General features: G+C 35.4%; 3 protein-coding genes across 11 annotated transcripts; 2 read left to right on the top strand and 1 right to left on the bottom strand.

The window, feature by feature from the left end:
• The first annotated feature begins 401 nt into the window (after positions 1–401).
• On the top strand, positions 402–4,888 carry LOC108489039 (heterogeneous nuclear ribonucleoprotein 1-like). 3 transcript variants are annotated; one of them, XM_017793272.2, is made up of 6 exons: positions 628–1,040; positions 1,164–1,298; positions 1,573–1,795; positions 2,604–3,798; positions 4,393–4,445; positions 4,654–4,888. In XM_017793272.2, exons 3-5 carry the CDS (start codon positions 1,574–1,576, stop codon positions 4,404–4,406), a joined length of 1,431 nt encoding a protein of 476 aa, XP_017648761.1. In that variant the 5' UTR covers positions 628–1,040; positions 1,164–1,298; position 1,573; the 3' UTR covers positions 4,407–4,445; positions 4,654–4,888. The 3 variants fall into 3 exon arrangements, with proteins under 3 accessions (XP_052885828.1, XP_017648761.1, XP_017648760.1); XM_053029868.1 differs by lacking the exon at positions 628–1,040 and adding an exon at positions 402–464 and having other exon boundaries at positions 4,393–4,888; XM_017793271.2 differs by having other exon boundaries at positions 632–1,040; positions 4,393–4,888.
• Positions 4,889–5,296: 408 nt separating this feature from the next.
• On the top strand, positions 5,297–8,805 carry LOC108489040 (ACT domain-containing protein ACR11-like). 3 transcript variants are annotated; one of them, XM_053029869.1, is made up of 10 exons: positions 5,297–5,770; positions 6,268–6,334; positions 6,436–6,564; positions 6,673–6,767; positions 7,330–7,411; positions 7,491–7,550; positions 7,813–7,868; positions 8,042–8,147; positions 8,246–8,314; positions 8,509–8,805. In XM_053029869.1, the coding sequence occupies exons 1-10, from the start codon at positions 5,622–5,624 to the stop codon at positions 8,569–8,571; spliced, it is 876 nt and encodes a 291-aa protein (XP_052885829.1). In that variant the 5' UTR covers positions 5,297–5,621; the 3' UTR covers positions 8,572–8,805. The 3 variants fall into 3 exon arrangements, with proteins under 3 accessions (XP_052885829.1, XP_017648762.1, XP_052885830.1); XM_017793273.2 differs by having other exon boundaries at positions 5,298–5,770; positions 7,327–7,411; XM_053029870.1 differs by lacking the exon at positions 5,297–5,770 and adding an exon at positions 5,902–6,160 and having other exon boundaries at positions 7,327–7,411.
• A 265-nt stretch (positions 8,806–9,070) lies between these two features.
• Positions 9,071–13,054, bottom strand: LOC108489041 (ras-related protein RABA5a). Of its 5 annotated transcripts, none has more exons than XM_017793275.2 (6): positions 12,385–13,054; positions 11,181–11,242; positions 11,017–11,079; positions 10,642–10,802; positions 10,075–10,532; positions 9,071–9,802 (listed from the first exon to the last, which is right to left on the bottom strand). In XM_017793275.2, the coding sequence occupies exons 5-6, from the start codon at positions 10,412–10,414 to the stop codon at positions 9,468–9,470; spliced, it is 675 nt and encodes a 224-aa protein (XP_017648764.1). In that variant the 5' UTR covers positions 10,415–10,532; positions 10,642–10,802; positions 11,017–11,079; positions 11,181–11,242; positions 12,385–13,054; the 3' UTR covers positions 9,071–9,467. The 5 variants fall into 5 exon arrangements, with proteins under 5 accessions (XP_017648764.1, XP_017648763.1, XP_017648767.1 ...); XM_017793274.2 differs by having other exon boundaries at positions 10,652–10,802; positions 12,385–12,912; XM_017793278.2 differs by lacking the exon at positions 10,642–10,802 and having other exon boundaries at positions 12,385–12,912.
• Positions 13,055–22,213: the final 9,159 nt, after the last annotated feature.

Genomic DNA, 22,213 nt, shown 5'->3' on the forward strand with positions numbered 1-22,213 from the left:
ATTTAAAAGCGAAACTCACATTAACAAAAAAAAAAAATCTTCCTTTTAAAGAAAAATATTTCTTGACGCATAATCAAACTTGTTAAGTCTGTAACACTTATTTTATATATTTTTCTAAAAGACATTTAATAATTAAAATATATTAAAAAACGCATAGAGTTAAATTAATATTCCAACTCATGAATTTACCTATTTATTTTAAAATCTAGAGGTGTCTATATATAGTTTAAAAATCATGGCATGATTATTAACTAAATAAAAACATTTAGCAATTAAATCAATGGACCATATCCGTATTAGTTAGGACCACCTAATTTGTCTATCTTAAGAAGAAATATATGATAAAAGTGTAATTAGTAAAAAAATAAAATAAAAATTAAGATCATTACATTTAAATTTATATCGAAGGATCCGAAAGTAAAATATCTATTATTTAATTTGAATTGAATTAGATCGATCGAGATGTATGGAAAATGAATAAGTTTACGTCATCTATTCTTAATTATATTAAAAGAAAAATAAAAAGGAAAATAGATTAATAGATGATGAAGTTACAAAATAGAAAGACAAATTTAGAAAGTCACCATGTTCATGGATTCCTAAGTAAAAGCTTTTCTTACATAGACGGATAGCCGAACCTTTCTCTTTCTCTCTCTTTTAAAAAAAGAATTTTTTTTAAAAATATAAAAAAGAAAAAATTACAATTTTTATTTTTAATATCTATTTTCATCTAAATTGATTTTCACTCACACGTCTATGCCTCTCACTGTTTGATGCACAGAGTCCTTTCATTTACGCATGTATATATAGTTCCAACAAATTGGTATCAAAGACATTAGCTGCAACAAAAACAAAGAAAAAAACCAAAAAAAAAAAAAAGAAAAGAAAGAAAGGAGGGCCTTTTAAGCCCTCTCTCTTCTTATTATGCTTCTTCTCAGATCTTAGATTCTCTTACTTTTCCCATCTGGGTTTTTTTTTTTTCTTTTGTAAATTTAATATCATCATCTCTTTAAAACTAAATAAAAACATAACCAGCAAAGGTTGTTTTTTTATTTTTTATTTTTTTTTTATTTTTCATTATTTGCTCTAATATCATTTCTGGGTATTGACGCTTTTATCTCATTTCTTATGAAGCTTGGGTCTTTCTTTGGTTTGGTTTTCAGGAATCCTGGATTGTTGGTCGATTGATAGTTGATCGATAATTGGTCTCATGCTTTTCGATTGAATCCAACAGCACCCGATCTCTTTATATTGATATAAATAACCCAGCTTTGCTTGATTTTCTGTATTTTGATAAGGTATAGTTTCCTTTGTTTAATCTGCATTACAATTTTTTATGGTGGATTGTTCTTTAAGACATGATGTTGGATTCTGAATTGCCTTAAAAAATTATGAATACCTTGCCTCGTTCTAGATCCGATGTTTCCTATCTTCTCTAGTTGAATTTTAATTGAACTGATCTAGGAGAAGACTTGATTTTTATGTTTCGTTTAGACAAAGGTGATTGTATGTTTATGATTGCCTGGAATTCCATTGAACAATGATAAAAGATGATTGGATTTCTGTGTTCAGCATGGAAATGGAACTTGGCAAGCTTTTCATTGGTGGGATTTCTTGGGACACAAATGAGGACCGTCTTAGAGAATATTTTCAGACTTTTGGGGAAGTTGTTGAAGCTGTGATAATGAAGGATCGGGCTACCGGTCGTGCCCGTGGATTCGGGTTCGTCGTGTTTGCCGACCCGGCTATTGCAGAAAGAGTTGTTATGGAAAAGCATATGATAGATGGTAGAACCGTAAGTTCCTACCTTTATTTTAACTCTCTTATAACATGATAAATTCGAAACCTTACTATTTTATTGGTTTCCTTTCATGTCATGAATCATATAAATGATTTAGAATTGGCAAGTTTCTTGTCCTGATTCATTTTGATGACATTCATTCATATTACTATGTTTTCTCTTAAGGTTGTATTAGCTTTATTAAACGATTTCTCCTTACGTTTTCTTTTTAAGCATATATTGTTCATTGTGAGGTTTGCTTGGCAACATATTGCCATTGAGTAAGAACTACACTGGCAATATGTATTTCTCTTTCTAAGGCAAAAGTAGGCCATTGAGTCCTCAATATCTTGAATGTCAATTGCTTTATTTTGCAGTTTAAATCATCTGTAGGATTCACTTTAAGTTGTAGAATAATTTTTTATGAGAACCGGTGCTTATTTTAGAACAGAAGGATTAATGCCAAGAAATAGTACAAACTTTCTTGTTACAATTGCATTAAGAAGGCAAATTTGCTAATTTTCAAAAGGACCATTGGTAATAATTTAGCATCAAAGAGACTTTGCAAACCCTAGAGCGTTGCAAAATTACAATCTATATTATGTGGAAGAGCATATTATACATTGTTTTTCAAAGTTCCTCAACTGTGAAGAGTATAGGTTTCCATGATGTGGAAAATAAAATTTGGGAATGTTAAACAACTATAGGTGATGCCTATCTACATTAAGATTCGAAGGGTTTATCCACTTGAGAAACTTGGATTTGTGTTGTTAAACTGAATTATGTTAAACTCCACTTTCTCTGTCCTGGTTTTCTCTTTCAGGTTGAGGCAAAGAAGGCAGTTCCTAGGGATGACCGTAACATTCTAAACAAAAGCAATGTTAGCATTCATGGATCACCTGGTCCTGCTCGAACAAAAAAGATATTTGTAGGAGGGTTAGCATCTACAGTTACTGAGAGTGACTTTAAGAGGTATTTTGAGCAGTTTGGCACAATTACAGATGTTGTTGTGATGTATGATCACAATACTCAGAGGCCACGCGGTTTTGGATTCATAACTTATGATTCAGAGGAAGTTGTGGATAAAGTCTTGCAGAGAACATTTCATGAACTCAATGGAAAAATGGTTGAGGTCAAACGGGCTGTCCCCAAAGAATCATCTCCGGGGCCAAGTCAGAACCAGTTAGGTGGATATAACTTTGGTCTGAGTAGAGTCAATAGCTTCCTTAATGGTTACATGCAGAATTATAATGCTAGTTCAGTTGGAGGTTATGGTGTTAGAGCGGAAGGTAGATTTAGTCCAGTTACTGTTGGTCGGAATGGATTTCCTCCATTGAGCCCTGGTTATGGGGTGGGACTGAATTTTGAACCAAATTTGAGTCCTAGCTATGGAGGAAGCTCAAACCTTAGTTCTAACCTCAGTTACGGACGGGGATTGAACGCTTCATTTAATGGAAAGCCAGACAGATTTGCTAGCCTCCTTGGGTATGGTGGGGGAAGTGGAGGAAATAGTTCTATCTTAAACTTAGCAGGTCGAAATATGTGGGGAAATGGAGGTCTTAACCATGCTACTAACTCAAACTCTAGTCCTATTGTGGGCTCTGGAAGTGGGAATTCAGGTGTGAATTCTTTCGGCAGCATTGGAGCACTTTGGGATTCCTCTCCTACTTCAGGTCAAGGTGGAGCTGCTTTTGCTTACAACAGTGGCAATCTTAGATATGGAAGTGGAGACATTGTGGTTGGATCAGGAGGGATAGGCTATGATAGAAACAGTGCGGCTGGTGTTGCACAGATATCATCCCAAGGTGCTTCAAATGGTGGTTATAATGGGGCTTATGCTGATATAGATGAAAATGGGTCATTTTATGGGGATTCTACTTGGCTCCCTTCACCCTTAGACCTACAGCGATCTAGTTCTTTTGGTTTTGGCCCGGGAAACTCAACTTCAGATGTTAGGACTAATAGCTCTACTGGCTACATTGGTGGTTATGGTGTTCCCAATATGCAGTCAGATAGAGGTAAGTTGATTTCTTTTCTCGTTGTCCGTTTCATTGTTCTCCTTTTCTTTTTCCTCAGATAAGCTCATTGTGTTCTTATACTTATTAACAGCTCTCTGCATCTTTAGGATCTAGAACTCTGATCAACAGATGCAGGGAATGTGCACTAGTTTAGGCTGAAAGCATTTCTAACAATGTTAAACTAGTTTTACAGATGTATGTATTTATTAGTTTCCATTTACGAAATAATTAAATCTGGTTTGAGAATAAATGCTTCCTTGGCAGTTTCATTTTTCTTGTTGACCATCTTAAAGATGACATTGATTTCCTTTCAGTACCTTTCTTTCGAACAGCATTAGTTTCCTTCAAAAACTTGTGTTTGAAACAAGTTATTGCAAGTTAATGGTACATGCCATTTTTTAAATCTTGTCTACTTGCTACCTTGTTTTCCATGCATGCATAGACTGCATCATTGTCTATACTTAGCATAAGATTACACTTCTGATACCTGGAGATCCTCCCCCTTTTAAGATAATGTTATTAGTTGAGAAACAGGTAATGTTAATTTGGGTGCTTTCCTTGTACTCATTTCCTCTTAATCATCTTCTTTTCCAGGAATTGCTGCATAGGAGGAGGATGAAGCTATGATGTCAAATTGTAGGAAATTTGTATGGTGGAGCTGGTTAATGACTGTGATTTCTACATTTCCTTTGTGAAAATATTTCAGTTTTATATGGCAAAAAATATGAGTAGAGCTAATTTGGTTCACCTGGTTTGATGAAAAAACTTGATATAGAGATCAGTTGCAAAGGATTCATGTAAGGTTTGAGCTTTTGAGGGTTCATTTTTATTTTTATTTTTTTTCTTTCAATACAGGTTTTCTTTGCTGGGATTGATTAAGATGTAAAATCAAGATTGTGGGTATACACAGATTATGTATCATGCATCTCTTGGTGACATTGGGATACATATAAGAGAAGACCATTTTTTTTTTCTTCCATTAATTTTAGAGTCGTTGGATATTGTGCTGATAAAATATTATCCAGTGAAATTGCTGGGTTATTGTATTTTGTAGATTGAAATTGTAATGAGATATTTGGTTTGATTTTAATCTGCATTGTATAATTCTAGACTCCACAGAGATCCCCACTCTTTTGGGAATCCCCCAAGGCCTAGAATAATAAGACACAATCATACAAAATGTGATTCAATGGTACAATATATGACCCTTGAAATTGAATGTGTGGTCATTTTTATCTCATCTTATCTAAACTTCTACAACTTCATAGTCACTTTCATAGAAGCATCACTTACCACTAAGTGGTCCTTTCTAATTGGACATAAAATGATCATTTCTAGAGGTTCAAATAAAAATGCTTGTCAAAGTGTAATGTTAATCAATATTGAATCAATTATGTCTAACTTTTGCGAGAGCTGTGCAAGGGAGGCTCACATGTATCACATGTACAAAATAAAAGAGACCTATTGATTTCCACCATTTAATGGCAACAGTTTCACCAATTTAATTAACCCAAAGTTTGCACCTTCATTTACATCTTAACACTTTCATTCCTAAGCTAAAACAGGTTCATCTGCTTATTATTAACCGAATTCAGAAAAAGTAAAAAAAAGTAAAAAGGAGAGGAGCAAAATATACGACACTTCTCTTTCTCTCTCTCATTTTCATGGCGGATAAAACGAGATCCCACTCTCATTTCTTGAACCTTCTCGCATAACATTTTTCTTTGGTTTTTGCTGCTTCTTTCTCATCTCCTTACCTTTTTTTTTTTCTTCATTTTCTCCTTTCTCCTTTCTTCAGCTTCAGCTTTTTTTTTTCTATTATAATGGCTGTGGCTATGGCTTCTGCTGCTAATTGTGGTGTATACTTTTCAAGCAACACTAACAAGCTTAATTTTCCTGTTTTTGATTTCAAAAACCATTCTTGGTCTGCTGCCTTTGTCACCACACCACCCAACATTCTTGAGAAAAGAAGGTACCTTTCTTCAATCTATTTCATTGTTAAATTTAGCTTCTTTTTTTTTGCGCGAGGTGGGGGGAGGGTTGGTATCTGGATACTTCCTACTCTGGGTGCTGAAATTGTTGATTTGAGTACTCTTTAAGATGACTTTTCTGTTGCTTCAAGTAAAAACATCAATGCACTTGTAAATCCGACTGAATTGCATAAATCAGCTTATGGGTGTCCCCAATTAGAAGAAACGAATCATTATGTTAGGAACTGAATCATACATCGCAATTTAAGGCCCGTGGGACTCTTTTATTTATGCCAATGAAGAAACACACACACACACTGCAGCTTGTCTAGCTTTGGCTGCAATTTTACAGTTCAAATTATCCCATCCAAATGTTTCATCAATTTACTACGGTTACTTTTAAACTGGATTCTTGCTTGTTAAACATTGTTCGATAGTTTTATTGTATCTTGATACCTAATCTCTTGCTAATTTGCATCTTCACTTTTAATCATTACAGTGTTAGATTGTCATTTTCAATGATGGGGATCATTCCACGAGCAACATCATCAGCCACAGCTGTGGAGGTATGGAAGAAGAATGATATATATATGCATATATATTTGGCTGAATTTTAACTATGTGTTAACTGGCTAAAGTTCCTATTCTTATGATTGTATGCTTGAAGAGTGATGGAAGTTTCCAGGACACTGATACAGTTCCAACCCCCAAAGTTATAATTGACCAAGACTCTAATCCAGATGCCACTGTAGTGGAAATAACCTTTGGCGATCGGCTTGGAGCACTTTTGGATACTGTATAAATCCATTTACTTAATTTGCTTTTCCTAATGAGATATTGGATCTTCACTTTTGTATGATAGAATCTATCGTGTATAATCTAACTATTAGTGAATGAGTTGCAGATGAATGCACTGAAAAATCTGGGGTTGAATGTTTCTAAAGCAAATGTCTATCTGGATTCATCTGGGAAGCATAACAAGTTTGCCATCACTAAGGCGTAAGTCATATGCCTTTTAACTTGTCTTCATCTTGCACTTTCTTGGAAACAGAATACAAACTTGTTGATCGTTTATAGCATTTTACATTTTCTGTAAGGTTTAGCTATCTGCAGTTAATGACTGTAATTTTCTTCTTGTTTGTAGTTAATCCTCCCCTAATTCAGCTTAATGATAAGTAGTTCTTATAATTATTGTCTAGGATTATTTTTAAGTGATTAAAGCTGTAAATGTACATGCTCCTAAATAACACAAACGTGACAATGGAATGATGTGTGAGCGTGTGAAGCCATTACAAATTGTTTTAGTTTTAGAATCTTCAAGAGTTTATATCACCATTTTCCTTGAATTATTGGGCAGAATTATAACTCCTCATTTTTCTCGAGCTAAAATCTTGTCATTGTGGCAAAGCAAATAGATTCATGGGATATTCAACTTCAGAAATTCAATGCAGTTAATAAAACACACTCAAATGAAAAGTGAATGTTAGTATCAGTTGTATTGTTATAATATCTATTTTCAATGCAACTTTGCTAACATGGCATTGGTTCTTTTCTGTAGTAGTACTGGAAGGAAAGTTGAGGACCCAGAACTGCTTGAGGCAATACGTTTGACGATTATTAACAACTTACTTGAATATCATCCAGTAATCACCTATTCCTTTTTACTAATTCCTAATGAGAAATCTCCTAGTAAAAGCTATCAAATGTTAATTTGTGGTCCAGGAATCAAGTTCCCAGTTAGCTATGGGTGCAACCTTCGGCGTTGAGCCACCAAAAGAAAAGGTATATTCTTCTTGCAAAGTTCATCTTTTCTGCTCACTCAGTAAGTTCAGCATTTTCCTGTGTTGAATGTTTACGGCAGCTACAAGAAGACTGTTACGTTGACATTTGTTGTAATCCCAAAAGATATTTTCCATGCTTGCAACAGAGACTGATGCAACTGACCATAAATGATATGAATTGTCCATAAACTATTAAGCTGAGAATGATATCCCACAATAACCTTGGTCCTTGGTTTAAATTTTGCTTTGCTGGGATTCCTCAGGTTGATGTGGACATTGCAACCCACATAAGAGTCGATGATGATGGTCCTGATCGTAGGTAATGGATGCTGTAGTCAAATGCATTCACTACCCTTGTAATTTTGATAGCTTAATTAAGATTATAGGCCTTGGCACCGTACTTGTTTATCAAAATGAAAGAGATGATATGCTCTGGCTTGTAGTATCGGTTCATTTCTGTATAACTTTGTTTTGGAAATAAATTTGGTTCAGCTTGCTCCATGTGGAGACTGCTGACCGTCCAGGGTTGCTGGTGGATCTTGTAAAAATTATTACTGACATCAACATCACCGTTGAGTCTGGAGAGTTCGACACTGAGGTGAGCCGGTCAGTTACTCATTCTGTTTCGTATGTTGTCATCTTGAATTAGCCTAATGATATTAGTTTTCTCTCGATGCTTTTACCTTTGACACATAGGGGTTGTTGGCAAAGGCAAAGTTTCACGTCAGCTACAAGGGTAAAGCTATCATCAGGCCTCTGCAGCAGGTAAAGAGCAATGAACACTAAGTTTAACCCATATTGCACATTTGTTGTGGGGTTTGTAAAGAAGATCAAAGTAGAGTTCTACAATTGCAATCTGTATGTATGGTATTAATTATTTAGGTAAGGTAGGGCAGACATCGTAATTGCTTGCTGGGATGTCATTTTAATGAGTGGTTTGATTGCATGAAATCTGGCAGGTTCTTGCTAATAGTTTACGATATTTCTTGAGGCGTCCTACTACGGAGGAGGCGAGTTTTTGAGTCACCATGATGATGCTATAAGCCTTGCCTAGCTAAACCATGTTTAGGAGCTTACATCATCAATTGAATTTAGAATTATCTTATTATATCCCCTCCAATTGAATTGGCCAACAGGGTGAATATTATAGCTTGTTCTTCACAACAATCCTCTCTTCTCTTCTGTAAGAATTCTTCAATTATCCTTTTAGTATTATTGTTGCAATGAACGATATTAATCCCACCATTTTTCTAGAACTTGCTTTGCAATATGGTCATCCTAAGAGGAGTCGTGAATCCCACGTCGGATGTGTACTAAAGTTGATCCTAAGATACAAGGGTTTATATCATCTTCAACTTACAACATTTAAGGTATCTTTGGTCAACAAAACCGTGTCACTAACAACAACGAGCGCTCATTTGAGTGGTGGGGATACAACCACCTTCAACTGATGAGGTGCTTTTCATGGATAAAACCATGAGACCCAATGGGCCGAAACAGATAATACCTTGCAAGAAGATATTCAGGGAAAAATATATGGTGTATTCCGTAAATCACTGTCCCATCGTATTACATAACAGTAGAAAACAAAGCCCTGCAGGAAAATGGGGGTAGAAACTAGAAAGAACAAAGGGGAGGGGAAGTGGAAAGCAAGAAGGAAATATGTCTGACATTCGAAAATTTATAGTCATCTGAATTTGATTTTCTTTTCTTTAACCCCCTTCCAATCCCCCTCGAGTTCATTTACATATTCTAATTTCTATTCCATATGAGTCTCTTCTTCAGCCACCATATATGATAAAAGCAAAGCATGACCGAGTAAAAACAAATGTTATTCAAACAAATTAAGACATGGAGAAGAAGAAATATCAGCAACTTCAGTGGAAACTTGATGGAGAATCGTTAAAATGGATAAGCATCAGGATGAACAGCAACCACCCGATTTGGGTGACTCAGTAGCACGTTCTTGGTTCTCATCCCCTTGTAAAACCACGGTCTTCCCATCCAATGGTGCGTCCTGCTTCTTGAGCTCATGAGACATCATAACTTTCCGGCTCAATATGTTGTAGATCTCTTTAACGACAGTCTGAAATGCAGCCGCTACATTGGAGGAATCAAGTGCAGAAGTCTCCATGAAAAATAAACCCTGTGCCTCTGCTAAGGCCTTCCCTTCGGCTGTGGATACTTCCCTGGCATCCCGGAGGTCCGACTTGTTGCCTACTAAAATGGTGACTACGTTCATGTCTGAGTGAGCTGTTCAAAATGTCAAATCACACAATTCAGTCCTTAGCCAGCATGGGCTAAAAACAACAAATCTATAATAGTGGCTGGGCATGGAAAGGAAACACCATCTAGTTACAAAAATTTGCCACAATATGGCCTAACAGTCAGAAAACAAAATTTAACCCATTTTGGATTGGTGAGATTCGGTAAAAAATTATAGAAACGAGATTCAGGATGAGAGGGTTTGCATATGCGTTATAAGTATAATCAACAAAAGCACAAAAGTTAATCACGGTTCTTACTTTGAAGTTCATTTAACCATCTACCAATGCTATCGAAAGTCTGTCGTCTGCTGATGTCATACACAAGAAGAGCTCCAACTGCACCTCGGTAATATGCAGATGTAACGGCCCTGAAGCGCTCCTGACCAGCCGTATCCCAGATCTGTGCCTTAACTTCCTTCCCATTTATATCCAATTTCTGAGTTTGAAACTCCACTCCTATGGTTGACTTGGAATTTGGGTAGAATTCATTCCTAGCAAATCTTGCAAGTAAATTCGATTTCCCAACAGCTGAATCACCAACTAGTACAATCTTGAAAAGGTAATCCTCAGTTTTTTCTTCCTCTGAAACAAAAGCCATTTTACAACCTTCCTACGAGTGTCACTCTATATAACCATATCAACAATGAAAAGCACTCGGAATTAAGTTTCTTCTCTGGTACTTGAAGTTATCACCTAAGAAGCACCAACCTTGTATCCTGTTCAAGAACAGAAATGGGTTTACCGAAGAAAAGAATAAAGGCAAGCTGAAAAAGGAAGCTAAAATAGGAATAAAGAGTACAAATGTGTCATTCAGCAATTGCTTACATGAAAATACCTTTCTTGTGAAGCAAATATTAGGTCAATTGAATAAAAAAGGAATAAACTCTACTCCACTTTCACCCTCCTGCAACATAGACAAATCTATCCTGAGCACCCTACGCGTGTAGTACTAATGACCTTCCTAGTGAATATGTACGTTACGGTTCCTGCAGGAACAAGACGAGGGCCCTCATGTAAAACCAACCAAAGTACTAATCGTTACAGTACAGGGTAACACAACTGTCTGTCTCCGGCTAAAATATTCAAGATAAGTAAAATATTTATCAGAATTTGAAAAGTAAACAATTAAGTGAAACAAGTAATATGCAACTCATTAAAGTCTTTTAATTATATAGTTCCTTAGAAGGCAAGGAACAGTACCTTGATCTCTCCAACTTGCTAACACCTTGCCTCGCACCTGAAATCCCACTTAAGCTCCTTCTACTGCTTAGATTTTAGAAGCTCAAAATAAGGACATATGATAAATGCCAGATCATTCATGTGAAATATCCAAATAATCGATTGGAAATAAAAAAACAACTTACCCAACAACCGTGACAGATTAATAGCCCACCTAAGATTCCTAATCCTATGTTTAGTCCTTGCCCTTAACCAGTAAAACATCACATCATTTTTGTATAAACTTTAAAAGTTAACAGATATAAGTGTCATTAGATAACAAAAAACTAGAGGCCAAATTTGGTAGCAAAGAACTGATAATTGATAAGATCTTTTGAACAACAATTATATATGAAATCAATCATAAGCAATAAATCATCTGCAAGGGCAATATAAGATGCTTGATTGTATAATAATATGCATCAACTATGCACTAGACCTTATAAGATAACATGTGATAGTTCAATCTTTTGAATATTACCACTGGACCATGGTACAGAAACAATATAGAACTTCATATATAAACAAGCCCTTGTGCTTTCACTTCTAACTGTAAGAATTCTTTTAAAAAGTTACTTTTTGTCTTATTCTTTGTTTTAATCATTAGAGATGCTGAAAAACTCAGTCTTTAAAAGGTTTCATATATTTTTCAATAGGAGTCATTTAAAGAGTTAAATTTAAGGATTGAAAACTTTTACTGCTATGTCAACAGCTCATAAAAATTCACTGAAACACAGAAACTCTGATTGTATGAACTAGAGAACTTTGACCAGGAAATAAGCTATAGATCCAAGTAAATCAATTTCAACATTCAAAGAAAAAAATATATATGCTCTTGATCATAAAGTAGAGCATCTGCATCTTGCAAAGAGAGATCAAATTATAGCATACTAGACTCAGTTTTGCATCAAAGAGACCCCGGTAGAAACTAAATCACCAAGCAAACTGCCCTTTTGTTTTATATTTAGCAATTGACTAAAAGGCTAGAACCAAGTTCATATATGGAACAGCCAGTTAACTCTTTCCATAAAAGAAGAAAAAAAAAAAACTTAAAAGCACCGAACCATTATAACTAAGTCTAGAATATCCAAATGAATTAGAGCAGAAAAAATCGATTTTGATATGATCAAATCTTAAAAACCATGAATTTAAGCAAGGTATTGACAAAACAGAGATTAGCAAAAACATACAAAGTAAAAGTTAGTAAGAAAAAAGAACAAAAATGTGATTGAGAAATGATCTAGAAACAAGCAAAATACAAAACCCAATTCGTAAATCTCATCAAATATTAATACAAAAAAAGGGACTTAAAAATCTAAAGAAAAAGAGATCGTGTTTGTTTACACTCACCAGCTATAAGAAGAATTTCAGGAGGCTCCCCTCACCCTTCTTTTTTTTTTTTTTTTTCTCTACCAGGAATTACGATCAAATAAAAGAGTTAACAATGGATCTGATTATATGATAATGTCAATGGCTTAGAGATACAAATTCAAAGGATTTAAGGGTTAGGCTTTTCCAAGGAGGTGAGGGAGCCGAGTGCAGAGACAAGACAACCCCAGATTTGCACTTACTCTGGTTACTGGTTTAGCCACCCCTTAATTTCCTGGGCTTATTTTTTTGGGCCTTATATTCCCCTTGGACTTCATCATAGATAAAAAACTTTCCATATCTTGCTCAAAGAATTGGTTTTCAATGCGTATGAAAGTTGAAAACTCTAGTTGTGGAGGAACCATATGCAGAAAACTATAGTTGAAATGAAGCAGGAATGTTTGAGCACATAGGCTAAAGATTAGGGAAGGATGTCCCTCCAGTACTACTAATAGTGATGGAAAGAGGAATGTATGTTGGTTTTGAACTTCCCACAAAAAAAGCCAGATTATGATATGGACTTATATTGCTGACTGACCATGTTCTTAAATGGTAGGGGCCATGGGAGACTAGAGCATAGCTAATATTTAGCCAACATTTATCATTTTGCAGGTGCCTTATCTACACAAAAGCTTAAGCGTTGTTTGGTTTTGTCATAAAATGCAGTTGACATTGCCAACCTTGTTCAGTAGATGGTTTCGGCGGCATTGCAGTTTGGTGATGCAGAAAGAAGGACCCACCTCCCATACCCCATTACCACCTTTCATTTTGCCTAGGTGCACGAACTTACAGCTACTGCTGCTGCTGTAGCAGCTAAGGTGAAAACCTTGGCCGCTTCCTTGTGGTTAAATGTAATGTTTTGGCTCTCCAAAACTAACTGGACCACCTTCCATGGTTTTGACTTTTGTACACCAAAATCTGTGCCAAAGGATTTATTTCATCTATTGCATTCATTGTTTTTTGGTACTCATGGATCAGACATCAAATGAGATTGATAACAAGACTCGAACTTTAATTCTTTAATTCTTTGCTAAAACGTTAAGGAGTACTCAATCAACTGGAATAATCATATTCTATCTGTATGTACTGTAGCACATTTTAACTATATGCCGACAAAACAAGAGTAGACATTGTTTGATTCGGTGACAGATATGAGGGTAAATAAAATAGATGGTCATAAATTTCTCCCTAAAATTAAAAATGAAGGGGCAAGATCAAAAGTTGAGAGCGTGCTTGATCACACGCACTTGGTAAATAGGTTGCCGACAGTTTGATAAGATATTACCTAGGATACCAACACTTTAGGTGCCCTGAGCTAGCACAATTCTGTCAATCTTGGTTCTACTGGGCCTTTGTCTAATATAAAAATGTTCCAAGCAAACTCTCAACTTTACACTTCTGCCTACTGCACTGATCTTTTGATCATGTAATTCTGTGAAAGGCTTGGGCCTTTCGGTTTATGCTTACATATTAATAAAAAAAATCAAATCTTGCAAGATTACTGGTTTAATTAGATATTGAGTTAAAAGCTTAATATAAGATGAATACTGGTTCTGGTTGCCATGAAATGAGGAAAGACTTTGTTGTTTCCTATTCCGAATAGCTACATTTTGTTGATCTTAAGTTACAGTTACCCCAATTTTGACCACATAATTATGTCCATTCTTGTTTCCGTGGGTAGTCATGTTTCAAACTTTATCGTAGAAATATGGATTATATTCAAGAAACCTGTCACTTATAATCTTATTTGTTGTTTGGTGATGTCTTTATGTAGCAAGTTGGGTTGTTAAATGGATAGAGTTGTTTCATAGGGTGATCTACAAGACAAAGGATACTAAGAGGGGTCGGAAATTGTGGTTTGAGACAATTTCTGATACTAAGGGTTAGTAGCAATGTTTTTAAAAAGTATTTTTAAAGGTGTTATGAAAAAGTACTTTTAAGAAGTACTTTTCACAAGTTTAGTTTAAGATTTGAGTGTTTAGTATTATTGTTAAAATGTCTATTTTAAATATGATATTATCAAGTAATAAATATATATTTAAATAATATTTAAATTAGTTAATATTATTATATTTTAGTAAGAATATAAAAATAATTTATTATAACTTATTGTTAATTTTTAATATATAAAATATAAATTTTAAATATTTTTAAGCAATAAACATTAATTATTTATAAAATTTAATTAGAATATATAAACTATATTTTAAATATTTAAATATGACATTAAATATTTGTAATTAGATATTAATACATTTGTATTATTTAAAAAATATTTTTTATTTTTAATTAATAATTTTTTTTTAAAAAGGAAGTACTATGTTGTTGGAATGATGAAAAAGTAATTAAGTATCAAAAGTGATTTTGGAACCGAAAAAGTTAAAAATTTTAATTTTTCCTTTTCAAAAACTAAAAATTTCAACAAAAAATAACTTATTTAGCATAACTTTTCATTCAAAAGTATTTTTCTAGCCATAAGTAATACTAAACAACCCCTTAATCAATGTTTTAGTAAAAGGGAAAGGTTGATAGAAAATGGTATTAACGAAATTGAGTAGTAATGAGAGGTCATACCTAAGGTAAAGTCAATGTAATTATTACTATGATTGATTGACGTGACATCTCTTATTTGATAGGGAAGCTTTGTAGCTCAGACTTCAAGGTAAAAGCTTCTCTTGTTATATGGAGAGAATCCCATTTTGCCGCATATGGATTTATGACGCTGGCAAATAAGCTCTTGGATGTTAAAGAGCGCGAGCTCATGTAAGCATTCTGCTTTCTTGGATCTTATTTAGGTCTTGGTCATTTTTTGTGTGGATATAACAATAGTTCTTCCTTTTGATGAATGAGTGCGAAAGATTTCCAATGTTTGTGGAGAGCATCATGTGAATATTTTCTTTATGTGTGAGACTCTGTAAAAAATTCTTTTTGCCTTAAATAAATTATGACATATTTGTGTAGCCTATTTTAATGGAGGTTATCCATCCAATGGAAAGACTTATTTTAAAGAGCAACGATGACAAAGCATGACTTTCAGAATATTATTAAATAAGCTAAATAAATGGGCAATTTATAAGAAAAAGTTTTTTTTAATATTTATGGAAATAGGTCAATTTTTTAATTATTTATTCGAAAGTGCCGAATTTCTCGAAAGCACGTCCATGTCTGCACGATGTCAGGTGACATGTCAGCAAAACACTCTCCGAGGAACGTATTTTGTCCTTTTTTTAGGATTAGGATTTTTTTGCATTTAGGGTTAGAATTTTAGGGTTTAGGATTTTTAAGAAAAAATCAAATAAATAAGGGTTTTGGGTTACTTAATTAAATTAATTATTAATTTAAAAATAAATTAGATTAGGTTTTAGGGTTAATTAATTAAATTATGAATTAAATTTTTTAAATAATTTTTGTTTAGGGTTATGGAAAAATATATTAGCAATAAAAAAAATAGTTTCTGAAAAAATAAATTAGAGAAGACGTATCTAAAAAAATAATTTTGAGAAAATGTTTCTAAACAAATAGTGTCAAAAACGCTTTAAGCAAGATGCACTGTCAGCAAAAGTACTGAAAAAAACTCTCACGTGGATCTTTTTTTTCTACAGTAGTTTCTGAAAAAATAATTTTGAGAAGATGTTTCTGAACAAATAATGTCAAAAACGCTTCAAGGAGGATGCATTGTCAGCAAAAGTACTGAAAAAAGCTCCCACGTGGACGTTCTTTTTCTACAGTAGTTTTTGAAAAAATAATTTTGAGAAGATGTTTCTAAACAAATAGTGTCAAAAAAGCTTTAAGCAGGATGCACTGTCAGCAAAAGTACTGAAAAAAGCTCCCATATGGACGCTTTTCTACAATAGTTTCTGAAAAAGTAATTTTGAGAAGATGTTTCTGAACAAATAGTGTAAAAAACGCTTCAAGCAAGATGTACTGTCAACAAAAGTATTGAAAAAAGCTCCCATGTGGACGTTTTTTTTCTACAGTAGTTTCTGAAAAAATAATTTTGAGAAGATGTTTCTGAACAAATAGTGTAAAAAATGCTTTAAGTAGGGTACAGTGTCAGCAAAAGTACTAAAAAAAGCTTCCACGTGGACGCTCTTTTTCTATAGTAGTTTCTGAAAAAATAATTTTGAAAAGATGTTTCTGAACAAATAATGTCAAAAACGCTTCAAGCAGGATGCATTGTCAGCAAAAATACTGAAAAAAGCTCCCACGTGGACACTCTTTTTCTACAGTAGTTCCTATTTGGCCTGAGGCTATAAATGAGCCAAAATTTATTCTCAGGTTGCATAAGTTACAGCAAGAAAAATTAGATACGCTAAGCAAAATAGAAATTGAAGATGAGTGAACGTATTAGTGCTGTTATTTACTATGATGGTGAGGTTCATCACACCGAGAACGGCGTTGTTTTTTATCGGAGAATACAGTGCGACTGGTTTTTAACCAGAACATAGATTTGATAGAACTTCGTAAAAGAATTAGGTGTAAAATCTTTCGGAACGACGCCAATGAAAGTTTTGTCTATTAGGTATCAATTTTGTGCTTCTATTGATCCCGTGAGATATGACTCGTTAGACATTAAAGATGCTCCTAGCTTGGATGGAGGCAATGATGCAGACTCATCTCGCTAGTGGATCACCCTATATTGAGTTATATGTACAATTTTCATTGCCAAATGATGCATTTGCGACTTCAACATTTATTGCTGTTTGAGAGGAATACACCTGCCCGACACTCCGTTAGTGGGTTGCAAAACACGAAAGCGCCCATGTTTAGTAGCAATATGGAATACACAACCCCTGTACGACCCTCCGTCAGTGGATAGGACATGCACCTCGGTGGGCGATGTTTGATGCTAAAAATACGTACTGGAGAATGACATCAACTTCTAGTGGTTGACAATCTACATCTAATTGGGAACGTTATGAAACATCCAAAAGAAGGGATGGTGTACTCTCTACGATGTCCACCAGTGAAGGGACCTCGTACGTTGCAGATGATGGTGGGTTAGATAATGAGTCTGATGTGGATCCACCTTGAGAGCCTGACCCCGATGGTGTAGAAGTTGCATTATTTTCTAAACCAGAACCTATTCCAACAGAACTTAAAGATGTTGAAGGGGGTTCAGATGAAGAAGAAGATCCACGATTCAAGGCATACTCGTCTCCAGCTCACATGCATAATGTCGATCTATCTGCAGATGATGCGTTGGAGTTTCCAAATCTACCACACAGAACGCGTGATTTTACAAGTTCGTTATTAGATTCGGGTGAATTGGAAGTTGGTAATGAGTTTTCCAATAAGGATAGTTTTCTTGGTACATTGAAACAATATAGCATCATGAACAGGGTTAACTACCGCGTGGTTAAATCCAAACCCGATAAGTTTGAGGCGAAGTGTGCACTACAAGACAGTACATGTTCATGGAAAATCTATGCCTCGTTGAAGAAAAGGACAGGGTTGTTGGAGATAAAAAAGTATAAAGGTCCACATACATGTATTGGAGGTATAGTATTTAGGGTTTTTGAATAATATTGTTATTATGTAATATTGCATTATTTAACGTACTTCGTTGACAGGTGTTTGACAAGATCATCCCAAGATGGATTCAGATATGTTAGCTAGCTTAATACTACTGACAGTGAAGGCAGATCCCAGGACTTCAGTGTCGATCTTAATTGCCAATATTCGTAGCCAAATGAGGTACACTTCCTCTTACCGCAAGGCTTGGATAGCTAAGCAGAAGGCGTTGGAAAAGGGGCATAGTGAGTGGGTCACTTCATATAGTGAAATGTGGTAGTGGTGTCAAGTGTTAAAGAGATACATCCCAGGTTGCATAACAGACCTTGAAACGGCACCTGTGTACTATAACGACCAATTGCTCCATGGATGTGAAGTGTTCAAACGTCTATTCTGGAGTTTTAAGTAATGCCGAGACGTATTTCTATACTGCAAGGCATTGGTACAAATTGACGGTACCTTTATGTTTGGTAGATATACCCATCGACTATTGCTAGCTATGACACAGGATGACAGTGGGGGAATCTTTCCAATTGCGTTTGCAATAACACCTGGGGAGTCTGCTGATGACTGGGATTTCTTTCTTTCTAGGTTAAGGAGGCATGTCTGCCCGCAAGCTGATATCTGCGTTATATAGGATTGGGGCATTAGAATACTAGCCACAATTAAGCGACAGGGAAGCCTATGGCATCGCACACACTATCGGTATTACCTAAGGCACGTTGCATCCAACTACTACGGGCAATTTTGATCTACAAGTGAAAAACGACAAGTGACCAACATAGGTATTTAATCTCTATTAATATAATTTCATTTGTAATATTGAATTTATTCTAAATGGAAGAGTGGTATGTAATTTTCGCTATGAACTTATATTGGCAGGGTATGAGATAAGTAAGGACCGTTTTCTTGAGATGTTGACAGTTTTGCGTTCAGTTAACGAAGAAGACGTGGACTACCTCTGTAACATACCTTTCGAACAGTGGACACAAGTATACAACGATGGTCTACGATATGGTCATATGACCTCAAACTTGGCTGAATCCATAATTTCTGTTCTAAAAGGAGCGAGTTATTTACTGATAACATCGGTTGTGCGAGAGACATATTTTTGTTTAGCGGCACTATTTCCAAAGCGAGTAACGAGTTATAAAGGCCAAATGCAGGGAGGCTATGTATGGTGCAAGAAGGTATTGCAAGAAATTAACAAGGCGAAGGCGCAGGCGAACACCACGTACATAGTGTGTCACGATCGAGACAACCTATGGTTTCGTGTGACGGAGTTTGACAAACCGCACCAAGGTACTACTGGTGGGCAATATAGTGTACACTTGAGAAATAGGACTTGAAACTGTGAGAGGTTTGACGGACTTTGTTATCCATGCGTTCATGTAATTGCAACTTGTCAGAATTTCCGTCTAGATCCCATGAGCTATGTTGACGAAGTGTACAAAATAGAATACATGTATAACGTGTGGAGACACGTATTCCCACCGGTCCCAGATGAACGTAAGTGGCCGTCTGTATCGCTTGCTCCGTTTAAGTTGTTACTTGATAGAGAATTACGTCACAACCTAAAGGGTCGACCTTGCTTAACTAGAATACGTAACAATATAGATATCCGAGAAACAGCCAACCAACAGAAGAATTGCGGATGGTGTAGGAACCCAGGCCATACAAGTCGATAATGTCCAAATCGAAATAACTGATAGTTGTTGTAATAAAACTATGTTGCATTATTTATATTTTATTAAAAATATAAAAATATTCAAAATATTGCTTTATTTAAAAGAACTTCTATTTTATTAAAAATATAAAAGTAAATTACAATTACTTTATTCAAAATAAATTTTATTTTATTAAATGAAACAATATAAAAAAGTTTGTACAAATATATTAAAAAAATAAATGTTGGTACGGAATTGAATTCAATTGCCACATGGGGTTGTCGATTACATGACCGGATTCCTCCTTTGTCCAGCTTCCGGCAAGGGTTGTGGTTGCTCCGGCGGGGATTCTGGTTCTTCTGGCAGGGGATCTGGTTGTGGATGTTGTGAGGATGGCCCACCTTGATAGAATAGTGAATGCTGAAGTGTTTGCATCACTCATGGCGAAGGTGTTTGAATCCCATAAGACGATGGGGATTGGTAGAAAGAAGAGCTCCCCGACAGCGCCTTGTTTGATCTCTCATGCGACGGTGGCCTATAGATTGGCGGTCCACTCGGAGTAATCGGGAATGGAGATAAACTGGGCCATGCATTCCAACCTGCCATAGGACCGGAAAAGGAAACATGTAAGGGTTAGGATACATAAAAGGGCTAGGATATGCACCTGGCATAATCTAAAAAGGCTATGATGTGGGTGTCGTCAGTTGAAGTGTTGGGCCTGGTGACTGTGTGACCGCTATTGATGGGCCTGGTGATTGTATGGGAGCTGTTGATGGGCACGGTGATTGTCTGGGCGCTGTTGATGAGCCCGTGTCATTATCCCTTCTTCTTGGATTTAAAAGGCCCTATCATTCCCATTCGAAATGAATTTTCCATCGCCTCTCATCTTCCACAGTAAATATGGCTTGCCATGGATCCTAAACCATGGCATGTATTCTGACGCACGCTAACTCTGGAACGATGATCAGTTCCCGTGTAGGTATGTAATCATACTGATTTTCCCACATTTCGATATATGCTGACCAATATCTCAGCCAATCTATATGCAACTATCGTAAGTCGATTTTATGCTCATCTTTGAGCACTTTAGGTGCCACGGGAATCAGTTGTTGAAATCTAAATTGCCGCAAGACTCTATCTGAGTGGTGCATCTCCACGATGACATAGTTGACCAATGGTACCTTCACATGCCAAATGTTTGGATTTTGAAAGTATTCATTCGGAATTATTGCCCGAATTGTCGGATCCTCGTATGGTGTCCATTAAAACTATATGAACATGATAAAAATATTAGTTATATACTAAATACTAAATACTAAATACTAAATACTAAATACTAAATACTAAATACGATTTGACTATTTTATTATGTATATCTATTTTATTTAATACTTACTTGTGCTTTTGACCTTTGGTCAAATAGAAGCTGTATATCTTTAAAAGAGGAAGGTAATCCAACATAACTTGCTGAACAGTTCCACCTAATTAAATAAATTTTTAGCATACGATTATATTTTAAATCTACGTAATAATGTAAATTCTAATATAAAATTTACCTCGTTATGAGTGAGAATGTATATGGATGGTCCATTCGAGGACATAAAAATGAAAAGCAAAACCATACCCATAATTACAGTAGTGATAGGCAACCTCCGATTTTGGCTTTATTAGGTCACGTTGCCCCGTACATCTCCCGGTTCAATGTTGCCAACATGGCAGACCCTAACTAAATTCACTAGCTACTCTAAAATCAACGAGTTTCAGCAGCCATCTCAGATGTACGAGGTTTCGTGATAAGTCCAGCATTGAATAACCTCCAATTATCTCAAGAATGTATTCCCGAGCATATCGTATTCTTTCTAGTTCAGTCGAATCATTATCCAACTTCGGGAATGTGTCTTGTAATCGGCCTATTCGATCTGACCTCCGTTAATATTATTCGGAATAACACCCAAAAGCTCGTAGCATACGGCTCCCCAATCAGTAGATTGAGCGGACCCGGTGACTGCGTACCCATCTACTAGCAATCCTAATTGCAAATGCACGTCTTCCAGAGTGATAGTACACTCTCTGCATGGAATATGGAATGTGTGTGTCTTAGGTCTCCACCTCTCTATCAGCGCGCTAATGAGTTTCGGGTTCAACTTGCACCCCTGGCCTATTGTGGCCACGTGCCAAAAACTCGCTTCCCGCAGGTAATTCTCTATCAATTGATAATGGAGGACCAGACATATTACGGATATAGCATTGCAACACCCGATTTACAGACTTTTATAAAAATATAAAATAAAAATTAATTAAAATTTTATAAATAAAAAAATCTTAAATAATATTGAAAATTTAAATTTAACACTTACCATTTTTATTTGTTCGATGGAGATGTGTTTATTATCAAGATGAATTGATTTTCTAGCCAATGCTAACACGATTGAATATTTTTTGATTTAAAAAAATTATTCATAAAAAAATTAAATAGAGCTTTTTTGCAAAAATTAAAAAGAGCTTTGAGAGGAATTTGAGAAAAATTTGAGAGAATATTGAAAGGATTGAAGTGTAAAAGGATTGAAGTGTGAAAAAAATGGAAGGGGGGTTTTTATAGTTTTTTTTAACCGTTGGGGGTTCTAACGATA

This window comes from Gossypium arboreum, chromosome 6, assembly GCF_025698485.1.
Source record: "Gossypium arboreum isolate Shixiya-1 chromosome 6, ASM2569848v2, whole genome shotgun sequence".
Lineage (NCBI taxonomy): Eukaryota > Viridiplantae > Streptophyta > Magnoliopsida > Malvales > Malvaceae > Gossypium > Gossypium arboreum.